Genomic DNA, 20725 nt, shown 5'->3' on the forward strand with positions numbered 1-20725 from the left:
TACTCATCTCGAATTTATCCTGCATTAACTTAACAAATTTCTCGCATAATTTATGGTTAGTTGACCCAAAAAATAATGTCATCAACATAAATTTGCACAAGTAAAGTATGATCTTTCTTTGTAAATTTGAACAGTGTTTTATCAACTGTTCCAACAGTGAAATCATGATCAAGAATTTTGATAATGTCTCGTACAAAGCTCTGGGAGCTTGTTTGAGACCATACAATGTTTTGTTGAAATGAAAAAATGATCAGGAAATTAGTGATTTACAAAACCTGATAGTTGTTCAATATAGACTTCTTCTTGTAGCTGACCATTTAGGAATGCACTCTTGACATCTATCTAGTATACCTTGAAGTTTTTGAAAGAGGCGTAGGCTAGGAATATTCTTATTGCTTCCAGTCGTGCAACTCATGCATATGTCTAATCATAATCGATTCTTTCCTCTTGCCTGTATCCTTGTGCAACCAACATGGCTTTGTTGCGCACAACTGAACCATCTTTGTTCAATTTGTTTCTGTAAACCCATTTTGTACCTATAATTATTTTTGAAAGTGGTCTTGGAACTAAAGTTCAAACATTATTATGTGTAAACTGATTCAACTCTTCTTGCATAGCATTTATCCAGTTAAGATCATTTAGAGCTTTATCAGTTTTCTTTGACTCAAATTGAGAAACAAATGCTGAGTATACAAATAAATTAAACATTTGATTTCTAGTTCTTATCGGATCAGATGGATTACCTATCACCAAATCTTGTGAATATGATTTATTCCATATGTATTTGGAAATGGTTGGATCAGTTTGTGCCACTGTTTCAGTTTGTAACTGAACATTTCTTTCGATTTCAGTTGCGGCAGTTTCGGTTAGTATTTGAATATCATCGTGTTCTTCTAACTGATTGTTAGGAACAACTTGGTGTTCATCAAGACAGGGGCGAAGCCACATGCCAGTTGGCCCAATTTTTTTTTTTAAATGTATATGTAAATTTTGTATAATTTTGGAATAATATGATATTAGCTCGAATAGATTAATTGTAAATATTAAAAATTTTGAAATTTAAAATTTCGGTTCGGGCAAATCCATATGTTCCAACAGTGCATCAAGATAGTACTCATCATATTTAATTCGAGCCTCGGTTCCTCACACCATAGTTGATGCACGTTCATATTTCAAATCCACCAACGTCGTAAATTCCACGTGTAATTTTGGAAGAAGAACTGAAGAAGAAGAAGGTTCTTGCGGGAAGACGAAGAACTCGTTCAATTCAATTGAAAATGTCACCTATTGAACGTTGCAGCCGCTTGGCTTTCGATTTCCGAAAATTTCAGGGAGAAAAAACGTTGTCGTTCCTCTCCTCCTTCTCCACCTCAAGATCGCCGCCTCCGATTCTCATCGGAAATACCGAGTCTGCAGGTCGAGGCGTGTTTGCCACTCGGAGAATCTACGCCGGTGAACTCATCCACACTGCCCAACCCATTGTTTCTCACCCCTCCCTCAATTCGCTTTACGATGTCTGCGATTTCTGCCTCAGAAAGCTTTCGAAACAAAACGCCAATTCGGAAGCTCTGAGATTTTGCAGCAAACAATGTGAAAAACAATCCAATGTAAGTGAAGTAGTTTGGTGCGTTCGTGTAATCTCTGTTCTAGGCTAGAGATCTGGCTGGACTCTCCAAGAGATGCAAACCATCTGGGAAATACTAAGCTATTTGAGCTCCAGAGGGTTCAGAAAATTCTGTCCTTTCCCCCCAGAACTTAGGTGAACGAGATAGAAACATTAAGTGAAAAAGAAAAATATGCCAAAGGCAGTGAATTTCTGAGAATTTTGCTGACACTGAAATGTTTTTATGTGTAGAATTGCCCTTTTATTGGCTGCAAATCAACCTCACTCTACTTCGACAGTTTTTTTTTTTTTTTTTTAAGTTTTGCTGGATTGTCCTTCCTCATGGTTTAACGGTGTTTACATCATCTTTTATTGCTCATCACTGAATTTTTTTATCTGGCACTAGAATTTCTATGAGGTAGAGAAGAAGGCAGATTGGTCCAGATTCCATGAATACTGCCGGTATGGAAATACAGTATACCCCTTGATGGTTAATTCTTTATAATTGTATTGATGCTAGATACTCACTATTCTTTCTGAAGAATGCAGGGTCTAAAATATCCTCTCCTCGTCAAACGGTTGGCTAGTAAGGTTATATCTGGAGCTTTTTCTCCCCAAGTTCTTGACATACTTCAACCAGAGGCTTTATCAGTCCAAAAAATTTCACTAGTAAGCATTCCCGGTTCTATGTGAGTTTTGAACTTGTTATGAATACAGGTGCAATGCAATCAAGATGTAAAATTTCCACATCATTAAAATGTTTTTGATTGGCATCTGTCGAGAATGAAATTAGGAATTGGATCTGGCTTTGAATTTGAAAAGAAATGGATAAGGAATTACATTTGTAATCGAAACAGTATTAGATAACTTTGCCTGCTCTAAGTAATCAGGATTATAATTTACTTTTTGCATATATATTTTTTCAATGATGAGGTTGACTGTGGCCCGTGTATGAGTGAGGATCTTAAATTGATGTCTTTGAATTTTTAATAATTTCCTTCACTTGCTAGCTAAAATTCTGTAGGGGGCAGGGCACTAACAAGTAAGGTTTATGATATATGAGCAAATACCTGTCAGTGCCTTCTATCTCCTCTCTAAAATGTAAAAGAATCAAATTTTCGCAATTGTTGTCATCTATAAGAGTATTTTCCTGATTTTGAGTTTTATGTCAATGTTCAAACTATCATGTGAAGTTGCATTTTTTCCTGTTTCTTTTATTGATTATTAGATGAAGAGGGAGCTTTGCCTGCTAAGAAGTACTTTCGAGGACATAAATATTGAAAGGGAGCTACTGTCGTGTATCCTTGTGCAGTATAAGTTCATTAGTGTTTGAATATATAAAAGTACTTCGCCTCCCCCACATCATCTGCTAAATTCACTAGGTAAAAGATTGTTTTTTTGACTTACTAGTTCTTACTGAAGAATGGTATACTGGTGTTTTGTCACGGATTCGCATAAATGCTTTTCGTATCGAATATCCTGGAGGATCATATGACGATCTTCTTTCATCAGCAGCAGCATCAGTTGAAGCAGCAGCTGCTGTTGGAAATGCTGTTTATATGCTTCTCTCACTATACAATCATGATTGTGGTGAGATCTCCCATTCTAGCAAGCTTAGTGCTTGGTTTTTCCTTATTAGCCAGGGGAGTTCCTTGCTCATGCCTTCTAGGAAAATGGACAGCTATTTCTAATTAACAGATTTATGAATCATGTTATAGTGTCTTAATTCTCCGCTAATTAAGTTACTTCTGAACCAGAGTGGTGGTTTGGTACATCTTGTTAGCATTTTATTAAACGAACCGCTAGTGGGAAGCATCTCGCTTCAGGAGCTTTTAATGGACATCAGTCAGTTGTATGCCCTTTTTAACTTGATAGCGTCTGGTAGTTATTGCCAATAAGGGACATTATACCACAATAGGAATAAGGTTTTGATATTGAATTAGTGTGCATGATACAAGGTGTGGAATGTGTTGTAGGAAGAAAAAACCAAGTGCAAATGCATCCTTGTCCACTGCTCAGTTATCTCCTTGTCCTCTCCAATATCCTCTCTTTTTGTGCAGATCCCAATGTAAATGTTTTATGGGTAGAAAATGTGGATGCTAAACTAAAGGCTCTCCGTGAAATCCAAGCAGGTGTTTTATTTTATCTCAGCTAGTAATATAATTACTACTTCATTTGGTTTGAAATTTTCATTGCAACTTGTATACAATTTAGGAGATTATTCTAATGAAACCCCCGGAGTTTTGGTATTATAATAAATACTTGTTATGTGTTGTCTTAAAAAACTTTCATTACAAATAGTATAGGTCGGCATCCAGGGAAACAAGCGTGGTATACTGAAGTTGTGAGATTTTATTTGGTAATCTATGAGTAAAGTTATAGTTTATGTGTGGCATTGCAGGAGAAGAGTTGCGAATTTGCTATATCGACGCAAGCATGGATTACGATGCCCGGCAAACTTTCCTGCTTGAGGGATTTGGTTTTCGGTGCAGGTGTCTTAGATGTATGTCGAAAGACTGAACTACGATACCTAGTTGAAACAAAAAGACCTGTTGTTCATTTGTATCTTTTGCACTTTAAATCAAGGGTGTTCAACCTTAAGATAAAATCGAAAAAAACCGAAAATTCAAACCAAACCGAAAGTCGAATTTTGTAACTCAGATATAAATGTTAAAATCAAGTTTATTTACTTCGGTTTCATATTATATATGTGAGAACCGAATAATCCGAAATTAAATTGATCGAAAAAATCGAAATTTCATTAAATTAATAATTTTATTTATATTATATATTTTTGAGATGATATTTAGTGAATGAAGAATCATTTAGAATAATGTTTAGTTGATTGTTGTTTATTTAATTTATTTAGACTTTATATTTAAATTTTTACTGAGGTAAAAAAATAACATATTATATTTTATAATATATTTATATTATTAATTTAAATAATTGTATGATAACCGAAATAACATACTGAAATAACTGAACTATTTTGGTTGAAAAATTGAACCGAACCGAAAGAAAATAATTCGGATATCGGATTATATATTTCAAAACTCGTAATAAAAAATTGAAAACTAAATCGAAACGACTTATGAGCACCCTTACTTTAAACATTCTTTTGTTCTTTTTAAATGCCGCATAAAATATAATTGAATCGGTATAAAAAGAAATAGCAACAAAACAATACAAGAAAATGAAATGGGAGATTTAAATTTGATCGTAGATATATTTTTTAAAGGGTACATTAGGAAAAAAATCTTCAATTCAAGTTTAACTTAGGATTTACTCAGTATAACCTAAATTTTTTTTTTTAACTCCTCAATTTTGATAAAAAGTGATAAAAATATCTTTGATGTTATAACTAGGCCATAAATGGTATCTGTTGGAATCAAGAAAGAGTTTAGAGGGAGGTGAATAAACTCTTTGAAAATATTTGCTTTTAAAATTTGTTTTCAACCGTTTTTAAGCGATTGAAATTTTTTCTCAAACAGTTAGAAATATGAACCACTTGAAAAGTGCGGAAAACGATTCAATATTTGTAATGATAGTTTCAACCGGTTGGCAGTCTAATCAATAAGATATGGTTTGAAATGTAAAAGCTTGCGAAAATTACAGACACGAGATTTTTATGGATGTTCGGAGATAAAAATCCTACGTCCCCCTTTTTTCCTCTATAGGAAGGATTCCATTAAAAGACTTTGGCTTTACAAAACTCTTTGCAACAGCCCACGTCAATCAGGACTTTATCACACTGCCTGTTTTGGAACTCTTAGTGATCACTTTACACTTTTGGATTTTAAAAACTCTCGGTTCACCAGACACCACTATTAATCAAATAACCAAAAGTTACTGATGTAAGTAAAACAATATGTTTTAGTAGCACGAATATGATATTTGAAAGATCAGATATCTTCCTGTTGAGTGCGTGTTTGATGAGCGATGAGGTATGTGATCTTTGATTGCGCTCAGATTCTTTAAGTATGCAGGCTTGTAGTAATCGCACTGTTGAAAGCTTGACGATTTATGTCTACGTGTGTGTATCTTGCATACTTCCTGCTCTTCTTATATAAGTTGTCATTTCAACGGTCGGAAAGATATGAGTAACGTTAACCTATAACCTTGGAATGATGTGCCACTATCAGCTGCAAATACATTAAATGTTCTTCAGCAAAGCATTTAATGTTCTCTTTGCTAGCATAGCTTTGAATCCCATTCCTTGAAGAGTTAATGCTGAGTATTCTTTATAGCAACTTTTTTTACCATCAGAACTTCTAGGATATGAGTAATCTTTCTTTTCGGAGATAGTGACATAAATGCAGATCAATATCGGGACTGGTGCAGGACATGGTTTACTTGTAGCGGTGCAAAACCAATGAATTTCCTGAATCGGCTAAAGAATGTCTTCCATTAAGTGAGCAATAAATAGCTCTTTAATGACTCGATTTAAAGTCTTCGAATAGCCGGTTGGGAAGTTCTTTAAAGTTTAAATTTCTTCTGCTTCAAATGGTTGAATGGTAGGCGGTCTGAAATTCAAGCGGTTGAAGACTTTAGTATGTTAGAGCAGCATGTCTAAGGACGATCCAACGAGGTTCACGATATTCGTAAGTGTGTATGACGTGCAAAATAATTATTTTTGAGATATGCGATTTGTCTTGTGGCCAAATTATGTTACGGGTTTGGAAGCCGGAAAACGTGTCCGGGGACCTCTCCAACCTCTTCGAAGGAATTATGTTATGTTAGGGAGTAGACATCCAGTGTAAGGGTTGTGGTGATCCCTACCGGCCCAGTATTATGGTTAGTTTGATCAAATAATTTATGTTATGAGCCACTTGCATTGAACATAATTCTACTCAAAATGATTTATGATTACGATTACTATGACGAGCATGAAAATATGATTTTATAAAATTGTTTATGCAGGAAAGTCGCGTTATACATATTTATGCTTATATTATGCTATGTACGAGCTATGTTTAAATTGCATTGATTTTTATCTCATATTACTTGTTATCCATGGTTTATGCATGTTGAGTCATTAGGTTCACTAGTTTTGATCGATGCAGATGATGTAGTTGAGGAGACGCAAGACGGTGACCAGTGAGCAGGCTTAGGCCAGTGGTAGTGCAAACCCGATGACCTTGCAATTCACGAGATTTTAATTATGCATGTTCAAAACTATTCTCTCTAATTTTATGCCTTAATATTGGTGTTTAAAACTATTGGTTATTATGCACGTTTAAAACTATTTTCAAATTATGATGGATGTTTAACTTGGATTTTATGGTTTTGGTATTTAAAATGGTGTAGTTTTAATATTAATTTTATTTTAATATGTCTGATAACTGTTATTTTATTATAAGAGTTATATTTTTAATAAATTATTTAATAACAAAATTTTAATTTTTTTCTCAAATATTAAAGTGGTAGAATTTTAAGACACATTTCGTCACACTATAAGTAGCTAAACTAGTTCTTCTTTCTCTACAGAAGGTTACTATGCATTAATATGTTGTATGTTTGAATAAAATAAACAATGTTTACGACCCTTTTCATGTATTATTTTCAAAATTAAATTTTTTTACTATACACCTTGATGTACGAAACGATAGAAGGTTGTGCTAAATGTTTTTAAATAAGAAACCATATGTCGCGAGTATGTGGTTAGATTGTGAGGAACAGTCTGTAAAACCTGATGGATACAACCCGACGACATTCCAGTCAAAGTGGTAAAATGCTTAATTTATTATATGGAAGTATGATGACCTATTAAAAAACCCTAATTCATGGTATATATGCTGAAAACTTTGCGTAACCCAATGCCTTTGTGCAAACTCGATAGATATAACAACTCTACATACCAAAAATGGAGTTCAAAGATGATTTTGCAAAATCTTAAATATAATAGAGAACTTAAAGTAACTTTCGACGAACAATTAAATAAATTCTAATTGAAACCAAAATTTGAGGATTTATTTTAAATCTTCATTTTTTAAAACATGTGTTACATATTCAAATATTACGTATTACAAATATAAATTGATGCCAAATGTAATAAAACTCTTCTCATTGTTTCCTACTACGTGCTCGAACATCTCAAAATTTAAGACATTTTTTTTTTGAATTTTAAATTATCATTTATAAAGAATCATTAATATTCTAATTAATTATTAATAAATTTTATATAAACACAAACATACTGAATTTGTAATATTTTCTTTCTATTTTTTTAATTGGAAAATGCAAAATCCCAAGCGTAGACAAATAAAAAAAAAGCTTATAATACGGATTTAATCTCAACCAACAGCTGAAGATGAGCACCGCCGCAACCGTGGATCTGTCGCTGCTCCGCTCTGCATCAGTTCCTCCTCAATTCTCGCCGGCGGTCAAAGTCGGAGTGAAAAAGCTTGACGTAGCCTGCACCGCTGCTTCTCCTTCAGGCACGAGTTCACATTCGCTCATATCTCACACGTTCTCTATTGATTTTTCCCGTACTGTTTTAGATGGACGCGTTTCCTGCACTTTCGGAAGGCGAGAGCTTTTGTTCACTGCAACTACCTCGTTTCTCTTACCTGCTGCCAATGTTTCTGCCGCTGAAGAGTAAGTCCGGAAGCCGCTCCTTTATGAGTTCAGTATTATTTTAGCAAGAATACAACTCACGTTTGTTTGTTTTTGTGTCATGATTGACCTCACAGTTTTGGTTTTCAGTGTAAATTTCCACTTGCAGGAAGAGATCAACAAGGTACTATCCAAGGGCAATGCAGCTGGTTTACTTCGTTTAGTCTTTCACGATGCTGGAACTTTTGACAAGGATGAGAACACGGGTTGAGTTTGAGAGGCTTTATATTCCTATCGATTTTATTTGATGGATAGAGTATATGTTCTTCGTTTACCCATGAAAACTTTTGAAGTTGTATTTGGTTCTAGTCTCTCATACATAAATACTTGTAATTGCTGTTGAAATATTGGTGTATTGTGGTCAGAAATGGAGAACCTAGAGCTTGTAGCTAGTCATAGTTAAGTCGTTTGAGATCTGGTAAATTAATTAATAGAACAAGCTGGTTGTGATTATTAAATTACCCTGTCAGAGAAGGCTATGATTCCACTGGTTATGGGAACTCATCTCCCTCGAAATCTCAGGCCAATTTGTCTATCTCGTAACTTATTTACGTTATGTTAAATCCATAGGAAATAAACACCTTTAGTACATCCTACTGCTGTGATTGTTGCAGCAAAATTGTATGAAAAACATTATGGGTTTGTACCATAGGGGAGTAAACCAATATCCTCTTGTGAGACAGCTTTCAATATAAAAAAGAGGTCCAATTATTCTGATTATAGGTCATGCGAGTGTAAATCATTCTTTCACGGGCCTAATCACAATATAAATCTTGTGTAGTCTATGCAAAATTACTATTTTGGTATCCTTTTTGTCCCATTCTTCTGATCTGCATCTGTTAACAATTTTCACTGGCAGCTAACCAATTTTATTTCAGGTGGAATGAATGGATCTATAATTTATGAACTAGACAGACCTGAAAATATAGGTCTTAAGAGGTCATTGAAGGTGAACCTCTCTCCTTTCTATTTTATTTTTCCCTTTCTTTTACTAAACATTCTCCTTGTATGCATGCTTATCAGGATTTGCTGTTGTATGATTTATCACTATACTCTTAGATACCGTTTGGTTCATGGTATGATATATATAGTACGGAGATAAGTAATATTTTGTAATAATAAAATAAATAGAAAATGATAGTTAATATAGTGTTTGATTTAATTGATTTGATTGATTAAATTTGATAATATGATATTACCATTTTGTCATTGTTGAAAATATTAATAGAATATTAATAATATTATTTATTAAGGGTAATATCGTAATTTTATATTATTGATTTGATTGATGTGAGATAAATTATTACGAATTTTATTGATGTGAAATAAATAATTAATAATTTGATTGATCGAGATAAATAATACTTGTACAAAACAAGTGATATGATAGGACTATTTATATTAGTACTTACAAGTACTTGAACCAAACAGTACCTTACTTGTTTATTAAGTTTGAGATACTTTTAGGTTTGACTTGTGCATCCAGCCTGGTTTAGCTTTTATCAGCATCTAATTTTCTGACACATAAGTGGATACTTGGTTGTCTAGATTCTGGAGAAAGCTAAAGCTGAAGTGGATTCAGTAAAACCAGGTTTTTTAAGACATGGCTATGAGATTTATTAGCTTTAGCAGCCACCACGTGGACACCTTACAACCCCTCGATTCTCGGTGTACTTTTAGTATCATGGGCAGATTTGATAGCTGCAGCTGGAGCATATGCTGTTTTAATATGTGGAGGTCCAAAAATCAATGTTGAGCTGGGAAGAGTAGATGCCATGTAAATTGCTCCTCTCTTTTTTACACTTAGATGAAGTAATCTAGCTCTTTGCTGCTAGGGGAATTTGGCTGGGTTGGCAATCAATAGCTAACCACGTGCAATGTAGAACAGCTATACTGTAAATTGCATAAAAAAATTCCAGTCCAAGATAAAGTTGGCATTGAATATTAAATTGAAATCCAATCTTATGATGAGACAATTTTTATATGAGTGCCCTTGATTTGAGATATTTTGTATCATTTAGAGGCATCTGGGTAACCTAATTGGTGTGTACCACACCATTTTTGTAGCTGAAAAGTTTTAATTTGCCTGATAGGATTCCTGATCCTGAAGGGAAGCTTCCCGAAGAAACACAAGGTGTTGCTTCCATGAAGCAGAGCTTTATGAGAAAAGGCTTCTCGTGAGAGTTAATTTTTGACTTTATTGTTTTTCTTTACCTGCTCGCACTTATTTCTTTACCATGTTTCGAGTAGGCGTGCAAACCATATTTTCGAAAATGTGTGCATTTTGAATTCATTTATATCACTTTGTTGTAATTTTGTACCATTATACTTTTGAAATTTGACATCCACTTCCCTTGTTAATTTACGCCCTTACGTTTTCAATTGTCTATATGCAACATATTGCCTTGTCTGTGAAATTTGTGGTGGACATTTTACCTATCATGTCGATCAATCTCTTGCTCTGTACCAGTTGAATAGACTTTTCAAGGGTATTGTTTTGACTATGATTTTGGATCTTGAATGGTAAGTTTCTCGTTGAACTTTGTCTGTACAACACCTTGAATTCTCTGGAATTGTAAGTTTCTCGTTGAACTTTGTCTGTACAACACCTTGGATTCTCTGGTATCTGCTAAAAACTCTGTTTTTCCTTTTCGTGTTAGAGAAATTGTTGGATTAACGAATGAGAAGGCATCATACAAGTTATTCTGTATTATGTTAAGTAGTGGTCTTGATTCTCAAGTATTTGAATAAAATTATGATGCTTGTACATGCTTACAACTTATATTTACATTTTTCACATATTGATTTCTTGATCATGCTGTCATGTAGAAGTTATCTGTGTGTTTTTATTGATAGAACCCGGGAACTTGTTGCTTTGTCTGGAGCTCATACCCTAGGAAACAAAGGTTTTGGAGATCCAACAGTGTTTGACAATTCTTACTATAAAATTCTCCTGGGAAAGCCGTGGTCATCATCAGGTATAAACCTCGAGTACCTACCAACTTTAGCATGATGTGATTCTCTCTGTTTTTCATCGAAGTACTAGTGTACTACACACCCCTAACTCGTATGAAGCTCAATAATGATTAATTTCATGGATGTAACTCGTTCCAAAATGAGCATGTTTCTCATACGCGCAGATGGAATGTCTAGTATGATTGGCCTACCCTCAGACCGTGCTCTTGTTCAGGATGACGAATGTATGAGGTATGCTATGCCACATTGATTAACTTTGTTTTGGTCTTTTCTGTTGGGATTTATTACTGTGGTAATTTTAATAAATGAGAATGGGAGAAACTGGGTTAATAAAGAACACCGGCTTAGTATATTTTTAGCATGGGTAAGTCTGGTTTATACGGGTTCACATTATATGACCTCAAAAGAGAATTTGAAGCCGCCCATCATAAAATACATATATCCTAGAAGAATTAAGGTTGATAACGTGTGGTAGGGACCTGCGTTGGGGTGAGGGGAATTGGCTGTTTTGTCTCAATAGGGACAACTCATGGCTTAATTTAGTAAGGATCTAGCATCAAGAGCTTTGACAAAATCTGCGTATGAGAGAGATGATGCCATGGTTTTATTAGCCATTCAACATTGGAGGCCATACTTACATCCAATATCTGGGTATGACACCATTTGAGGCTGCCTATACGAGGGAGCTGCGTATTTGGTAGCTGAGGTGGTTGAATGCTCAGAGAAATACATTACTCGCGGCTGACACAAACTAGTTTCTCTTATAGTTGTCATTTATGTGCTTTGTGATTATATTGGCACCCTTCAACTTAAATGCTCCTAAATCTTAATAGTGAGTTGAATATTCAATGGTGGTGTTACTTGCTCTACGTTGTCTCAGGCATTACGAGCTAGAATCTAGTTATTTATATTTGTAAACAAAATAATTAAAAGAATTCTCTATGCAATATACATTGGAGTTTGATCCAATTTTTTCCCCTGTTTGGCAACAGATGGATCGCCAAGTATGCTGATGACCAGGGCTTATTTTTTGAAGATTTTAAGAATGTCTATATCAAGCTTGTCAACAGTGGTGCAAAATGGAAAAGGTCAATGTGAATCGTGAGAAAAAAACAATCATATGCTGTTGCAGACGCTATGGATCTTTTTTTGGTCTTATTTCTGAAATAATAACAATTGTCATGTTTGAAGTGGTATTGTTTTTTTTTTTTTTTAAATAAAAACTTGCATTAACATAAATTTCGCAAATCCAAATATACAAAGATCAGAAAACTATTTAGGAAAACCACTACACAACCATTCCAAACTAAATGAAGAAAAAAGAACTTCACGAGCAAGCCTATAAACAACGCCATTCGTCGATCATGGCATGTGTTGTAAGAAGATGAAATAGGAGACGCAAGAAGTTGGTGGACCTCCAAAATTAAAGCACCAAAAGGATCATGATCTTCTACAAGATGTGTCATTACTCGAACTGCTTGTGAAGAATCCGAGAAGAAACAAATATTTTTGAAGTCATGTCGCACACAAAAATCCAAACCAAAACGAATGGCAGCCAGCTCTATGCCTTTCACCGACCTCGAATATATGATGAAATCAACCCTTGCACCTAAAACAGCCCCCGGAAGTCACGCACCGCTGACCCCAACACTTAATTGATTTCTTCCACTATCGAAAACCATATCCACATCCAAACAAAAACGATTAAAACTAAGGGGATCCACCCTTTAACAGATGAACTCGCAACTGGAGTGTACAAACCAGTAACAGAGTAATTAAACACTGGAGGTTTCAAACAAATACTCGTTGAATAAGCTTCGTCAAATCAATATTAATAAGCTTTGTCCAATCAATATTAATATTTACCTCATGCCAAGACTTAATATGCATTCTCTTACAAACCTCATGCCATGTTGTCCAAACCATCATTGTAAAAAACATCCACATCCTTTCTCCCCCATTGTTGGGTTATCGTAGTGTCACGCTGCAGTGTTTATCAGGTATTAGTTGTGCTACTACCCAGATTTGTGAAACTGACAACTAATAAATGGTGGTTGTTCATTTCTATATGCAATAATTGCTGATTTGGCATAGGTAAGGTGTGGGGCCCACACAAAATAAAATATTTTATCCACATCGATTTGTTTACAAAGTTGCATTAGGGAATTAGTGATAAATAGAGCTCAATTCCTTCAGTTATTGTATCCCAAAATCAAAAACTTTTCCGCTTTGATAAAAAGAGAGTGCATAGAAAAAAAGAGTGTATTTTTTCTTGAGTGCGAGAATTCTCTTGTGTGAGTTAGAGAAATTATTTTCTCGGTATACTCGGGTTGAGAGTGTGAGAAATATTGAGTCTATTAGTGTATAAAATTGTTGTAATATTTCTTCCAGTTATAAAAGTTGCAGTGCTCCGTGGACGTAGCCTATATTGGGTGAACCACGTAAATCTTTGTGTTCTTGTTGATTATTTTATTCCGTAAATTTTGGGTACTATTATCATCTTGATCGGCATCGCTTCGGTGTAATTCCCCAACAACTGGTATCAGAGCCTTGTTGTGAAAATTCTTAAGAATTCTGAGTATGCTCTGTGGTTGCAGCTTTGTCTGATCTTCCACATCAGAAAAGATTTTTTAGATTTTTTGCTAAGGCTAGAGAAGTGATGGCCGGAGATGATGGATCGGGACCAGGTATCAACAAGTTCGACGGTACAGATTTTACGTTCTGGCGACTACAAATTATTGATTATTTGTATAGCAAGAAGTTGCATCAACCTCTATCTGGAAAGAAGCCGGAAAAGATGGAGGATGATGACTGGAAGCTTCTTGATCGACAAGTGTTAGGTGTAATACGATTGACCCTAACGAAGAACGTGGCACATAACGTGGCGGAGGCAAAAACAACGGAGGAGATGATGTCCATTTTGTCGGACGTGTACGAAAAACCATCGGCAAATAATAAAGTACATCTCATGAAGAAGTTATTTAACTTGAAGATGAGAGAAGATGCATCAGTGGCTAAACACATCAATGAATTCAACACGATTGTTTCACAGCTGACATCGGTTGAAATTAAATTTGATGATGAGATTCGGGCACTTATTCTTTTGGCGTCTTTACCAGAAAATTGGGAACCGATGCGGGCAGCGGTTAGCAACTCTGTTGGAAAAAGAAAGCTACAATTCAATGATGTCAGAGATCAAATTCTTGCTGAAGAAGGTCGCATGATGGATTCGGGTGAAGGAACATCATTGAGATCTGCTCTAAATCTCGAGAATAGAGGAAGGGGTAGGAGTGACGAAAAGAGTTTTAACCAATGGCATGATAGATCCAAGTCAAGAAATGAAAAAGACAAAAGCAACTTTGAAAAGAATGTGAAGTGTTGGAGCTGTGGTGAGACTGGTCACTTGAAAAAAAATTGCAGATCAACAAAGAACGACGCTAATGTTGTTACTGAGGAGGTACATGATGCTCTATTACTATTCATGGAAAGCCCGGTTGATTCTTGGGTTATGGACTCGGGAGCTTCGTTTCATACCACTGATAATCGTGATGTATTCGATAATTACATTGCGGGAGATTACGGAAAAATTTTCCTAGCTGATGGAAAACCTTTGGAAATTGTTGGTATGGGTGATATCCAGATGAAGATGACAAATGGATCTGTCTGGAAAATCAACAAAGTAAGACATGTACCAAAGTTGACACACAATCTGATTTCAGTAGGACAGCTTGATGACGAAGGTCATAAGGTGACCTTTGGTGATGGTTCCTGGAAAGTTAAAAAGGGAGCCATGATTGTTGTTCGAGGAAAGACAACTGGAACACTTTATATGACTTTCAGTTTGAGAAATAAATTAGCGGCTGGGGATGCTGGAGCTAATTCAAGTCTATGGCATAGTAGGCTTGGGGATACGAGTGAGGAGGGAATGAAGATGCTTGTTTCAAACGGAAAGCTATCGGAATTAAAGATCGTTGAACGCAAGCTGTGTGAAGCTGTATTTTTTGGAAAGCAGAAAAATGTGAGCTTTTCAAAAGAGGTTAGAGAACCGAAATCAGTGGATTTGGAGCTGGCACATACTGATATATGTGGACCATCTCCTGTGATATCTCTTGGAGATCACTCAAGATATTATGGCACAACTGTTGACGATTCGAGCAGGAAATTTTGGGTTTATTTTGTGAAAAATAAATCGGATGGTTATGAGACTTTTAAACAGTGGGAGTTAGCCATGGAAGATGTGATGGATTCACTGTCATCCAATCACATGTGGGAGTTGTCAGAACTTCCTGAAGGTAAAAAGATTTTACATAGCAAGTGAGAGTACCGGTTAGAACATGACGGTATCAAGCGGTACAAAGAAATACTTGTTGTAAAAGGTGAAAAGGAAGTCATTAGTTACACTGATATTTTCTCTCTGGTGGTAAAGTTAACTACTACAAGGACTGTACTTGGATGGATGGTAAAAGAAGATTTACATCTGGAACAGTTAGATGTATAGACGACGTTTCTTCGTGGTAAGCTAGATGAAGAAATGAATCAATCACAGGGATTTGAAGTACGAGGGAAAGAGAAAATAATGTGCAAAATTCAGAAGAGCTTGTATGGTCTCAAACAAGCAAGACAGTGGTACAAGAAGTTTGATGGTGTAATGAATAATGATGGTTTTCTGAGGTATTAGGCTGATTACTGTTGTTATGTGAAGCTTGATGGTTATTATATCATACTACTGATATATGTAGATGATATGTTGATAGCAGGAGCTTGTCCGGAGGAGATTGATAAACTCGAGAAAGAGTTATCAAAGGAATTTGCTTTGAAGGATTTGGGTGCTGCAAAACAAATATTTGGAATGAGGATCCTTAGAGATCGGGTGAATGGAGTCTTGAAGCTTGAGAAGATTCCTGGAAACAAGAACCCAGCTGATATGCTCACGAAGGCTGTTATCATTGGAAAACTGAAGTTGTTTTTGACTTCAGTTGGTCTCCTGGACTAACAAAGGAGGTATGAGCTGCTGCACCGATGATGTGAAGACATGATTGAAATCAAGTCTTCAAGTGGGAGAATTGTTAGGTAAGGTGTGGGGCCCACACAAAATAAAATATTTTATCCCACATCGATTTGTTTACAAAGTTGCAGGAGGAAATTAGTTATAAATAGAGCTCAATTCCTTCAGTTATTGTATCTCAAAATCAAAAGCTTTTCAGCTTTGATAAAAAGAGAGTGCATAGAAAAAAGAGTGTATTTTTTTCTTGAGGGCGTGAATTCTCTTGTGTGAGTTAGAGAAATTATTTTCTCGGTATACTCGGGTTGGGAGTGTGAGAAATATTGAGTGTATTGGTGTATACACTTATTGTAATATTTCTTCCAGTTATAAAAGTTGCAGTGCTCCGTGGACGTAGCCTATATTGGGTGAACCACATAAATCTTTGTGTTCTTGTTGGTTATTTTATTCCGCAAATTTTGGGTATTATTATCATCTTGATCGGCATCGCTTCGGTGTAATTCCCCAACATGGCATAGGTAGCAGATATTTCTCAGTACCATTTTCTGAATAATTTTGGAGTATGATGATGGGTCAAACTGTAGAGTTAGCTTAATATTTGGGATTTTTGGTCTTTTATTATTATTCTGTTGCTTGTTCTATTGCAGCATTTATTTTATTTTCCGTCAGTCCTAATTGCTACTGTAGAAATATGAGGGAGAAATAACTTGTGTGTGTTGCTTAATGAATCTGTACATCCTTTTGTAGTTACAAAAGGTATATCACGATTCTACAAACAAGGGATAGAAAATATTATCAGACCAAACTTGCAAATTTATATTATCCTATCAAATAAAAACTTATTGATATCAAGCTAACGAGGGTAATGCTGCGGATTGAATTATTGACACGGGGAGCTAATGATCATTTGACTGTAATTCCTTCATGTTGCAAGCTGCTAAATCCTTGTGTGGTTCTTTTTTATCTCACGGCCAAATGGTAGCGGGATTCATGTGAATAAGAAAGATAGGTTCTGTCCCCATGTCAAACACCACAAGGGGTGTTTTGTTTTGTTTGATTTTTTTTTCCTTTTTTTATTTGTTAAAAATCATATTTATTTGAAAAAGTAAAATGAATATTTTATTTCTTAATTTATTTTTCTTTTTTATAATATTTTGATATAATATATAAAGTTTTGTTTTTCTAGACTAATAAGATTTGTTAAAATATTGATATTTATGATTATTATTGTTCAAATTCTTCACAAGCAATCTGTTTGATCTCCTTCAAACTTCAGTCCTCAAATTCAACTTCTAGAATTGACTATCTCAATGGAAAAATAGAATCCAATACTTGAATGACTCTTAATGGTTTAGAGATACAGCTAGCCATGAGTTCAAAACTTCATGTGATTTAGAATAATATTTATTTTTATTCGCGCTTACCCTAATTAGCATCATCCTATTCATCAACATTTTGATCAAGAATGTCGGAACTGAAGTCTGATTGCATCCATCAGATCATGATAAGAGCGTATAGTAGCATTGCACCATGATCCCTAGGTATCACTGATAGCGACTGCACCCTAAGTTATGGTTAGCGTACAATATAATCCCTTCAACTCATATATCCCGATTGAATATGCAACCAATGGTATATCGAGAGTTGCAAATGAATTCGATAATGATGTAATATATCTTTGATTAATAACGACGACATGGTATATGCAACTGAGAAAACACATTTCCGAAATGCACACGTCTTACTATGCCAGAGATTTCTTGCACTATTAACTCATCATATCACATAGGATATCTTTACCCAAAGACGAACGATGAATCCCCAATTACAATGCATTGGCTCCTACGTAATTCGAAACTACACCCAACGTCGTTAGCTGATGACGCTCAATGGAGTCGGTAAACGGATCAAACGTTATCATGGTTCAAAGAACTAATGATGTACAACCATAATCATGAACTATTTCACTCGATAAGTGATAATCACTTCGAAAGTCCGAAGGAGGGTTGTTCAGTGCATCATCAAATGATCGCTCATTTGTATGAATGGACATCTCTATACTCTTACCAATAAAACATGAAGTTTACAGCACAGATGCTAGTCTCAAGCTCAAGTGACTTTTGTCCTTATTTAGGCGGCTGATTCGACTAGGCATTTGTTTAGAATATATGATACACTTCCTATTTAGTTTTATAATTTTATGTTGCGAGGTACACTTCGTGGTACCTATTGTATATTCAAGGGTTTTATTTATCCAGTTTGCATGGACATACAGATAAATTAATTATAATAATTGGATAAACAATGAAATATTATTAAAATAAAGATTTTTTTATATAAGAGTCAATAAAGCTCAAGTCACAAGTTGGCTCGCTGGTAAAGTACACTGCAATAGTTAAAAAGAATATTAAATAAATATAAAATAAAGAGCATGCAACCTCATGTTTTCAAGATGGTGAAGTAGATGAGCGTGTGAACAATTGTCATGTTGCCAACACATTCTTGGGTAAGCTCGGAGCACGGGTTTGCTTAGTGCGATTTATCTTGTTTCATATTCTTTCCATTATGCAAGGTGTGTGTATTATGTACAGATGAACGAAGTGTTAATGATTTTTTTTCTTTCTTTTTTATTTGTTAAATATTATATTTACTTTGAAATGTTCTTGTTAATGATTAAAATATATAATTTTATAAAAAAAATTACATTTTTTGTCCATTAAAAATGATTTTACAATTTTGTTCATGTAACAGTTTGCATGTTTTTTCGTTCTTGCTCCGGTTAACAGTGAATTTGTATTTTTAATCGTAAATTTGCATTTTTTTTAATTCATTTGTTCTTTTTTTTTTTTTTTTTTACCAAAGTTTCTCTTGTATGCAATAAATTGCTTATGTGACTAACGTGAATGTCGATATAGATTTTTAGATGGAAACTTGTATATGTGTCATGATTTTTTTTAGACTATTATTTTGAAGGATATACAACGGACTTCAGTTTTTAAAAATACCAAAAATAGAAAAAAAGAAGAAAAAAATAATGAAAATTATATGACTAAAAATTCAAAATCACTGTTAACATGAGCAAATGAAAAAAACATACAATTTATATGATCAAAACAACAAATTCATTGTTAACATGATAAAACTGAAAAAAAAATCATTATTAAAAGGACCAAAAGTAGAAAAATGCAAATTATAGGACAAAAAATATAGTTTTCTCATGTGTTGTGTGTTTGTGTAGTATTTTTTGTGTGCTATTTTTTTATATTTAAAAAGGATATTTTTATTTGTTTTGATAATTTGTGATAATATGTAATTTTTTTTTAATTAGAGGCAATTCTTTTATATGTTTTTTATTTCACGCTCTTTATACCACGGAATACGGATATGATCTGTTTAATCCTAAAAAGGATAAAAACACGGGAAAATGGCCTTCAGTCCCCAGCCGTCGATTTTTTTTTGTGTTCAGTCCCTGGATACTTTTTTAGTACCACATTTCCACTCAAAGTTTTTGCCCTTTGGAGAACTTTAAAGAATGGGAAGCTTCGGTCGGCTGACCTGGTCTTTTATAGGGAAGAATTGACTTTCGTGCTAGAATAGAACTCTTATCGCAATACGATCAAATTGTGTGCCCATACCTTGGTGGGCTCGGATTCCTGACAGTGCTAGGGGTTGTGGGCTAGGGCCCCTAATAGTATGGAGGCTCCATCTTGATGGTGTTAAGGGCCGTGGGATGGAGCCATTTTGAGGTGGGCTCAGATCCATCTAGATGTGCTAAATCTATGGGGCATCAGTTTTTATTAAAATGTTCACATTAATAAATTAAAGAATTGAAAAAGGGTCATTCATATGTGTACACACACATTGTACATATACATATACAAACCGCAAAAATAACAAAAAAAATTTATGATAAGTTGATAGTATAACCACAATGTTAAAAAAAAAGCTTTGATAGAAAAAAAATGACAAAAGAAACTGGGACTGATTGCTTTGTTTATTGAAGGTAGAAGATGGCTTTATAAAGCCGTACAACATAACAAAATAGGAGAAATAAATGGAGTCAATTACTCCAACTACTTTGAATAAATCAACTAACTAAGCGTTCCTAAAGAAACGGAATTTATTAGCTAAACTTCCTAAAAATAAACTAATTAATTTTAAGCAAATCCCAACATTTCCTCCCTTAAACTAAATGCTCTAGCATTCAGTTTATATCAGCTTTAGCACAAACACCCATGAGCTTTCTCAATTTGAAGAATTGATCCGCTTTAAGAGGTTTGGTCATCACATCTGTCACTTGATCTTGTGAATCACAATGCACGAGTTCAACGTTGCCACCTTTTGTTAACTCTCGAAGGAAATGAAAACGTACATCAATGTGCTTGCTTCGACCATGCATTACTGGATTCTTGGAAAGTTTGATTGCTGAGCTGCTATCACAAAAAATTGTGGTTAATTTGTCATGATTCTGGTCCAAACTTGACAACACCCTTCTTAACCAAACTGCTTGGCATGCACATGATGAA

General features: G+C 34.7%; 2 protein-coding genes across 3 annotated transcripts; both read left to right on the forward strand.

Moving 5' to 3' along the window:
• The first annotated feature begins 1107 nt into the window (after positions 1–1107).
• Positions 1108–4246, forward strand: LOC140987159 (histone-lysine N-methyltransferase ATXR4). Its single transcript, XM_073455566.1, has 7 exons — positions 1108–1607; positions 2010–2065; positions 2146–2272; positions 2832–2901; positions 3014–3193; positions 3664–3735; positions 4005–4246. Exons 1-7 carry the CDS (start codon positions 1278–1280, stop codon positions 4121–4123), a joined length of 954 nt encoding a protein of 317 aa, XP_073311667.1. The 5' UTR covers positions 1108–1277; the 3' UTR covers positions 4124–4246.
• A 3590-nt stretch (positions 4247–7836) lies between these two features.
• Positions 7837–12401, forward strand: LOC140987864 (putative L-ascorbate peroxidase 6). Of its 2 annotated transcripts, XM_073456574.1 has the most exons (10): positions 7837–8043; positions 8107–8203; positions 8312–8427; positions 9100–9170; positions 9770–9812; positions 9902–9998; positions 10315–10398; positions 11078–11199; positions 11362–11428; positions 12190–12401. In XM_073456574.1, exons 1-10 carry the CDS (start codon positions 7917–7919, stop codon positions 12293–12295), a joined length of 930 nt encoding a protein of 309 aa, XP_073312675.1. In that variant the 5' UTR covers positions 7837–7916; the 3' UTR covers positions 12296–12401. The 2 variants fall into 2 exon arrangements, with proteins under 2 accessions (XP_073312675.1, XP_073312674.1); XM_073456573.1 differs by having other exon boundaries at positions 7838–8203.
• The last annotated feature ends 8324 nt before the right edge of the window (positions 12402–20725 follow it).

Source organism: Primulina huaijiensis, chromosome 11 (genome assembly GCF_012295235.1).
Source record: "Primulina huaijiensis isolate GDHJ02 chromosome 11, ASM1229523v2, whole genome shotgun sequence".
Taxonomy (NCBI): Eukaryota; Viridiplantae; Streptophyta; class Magnoliopsida; order Lamiales; family Gesneriaceae; genus Primulina; species Primulina huaijiensis.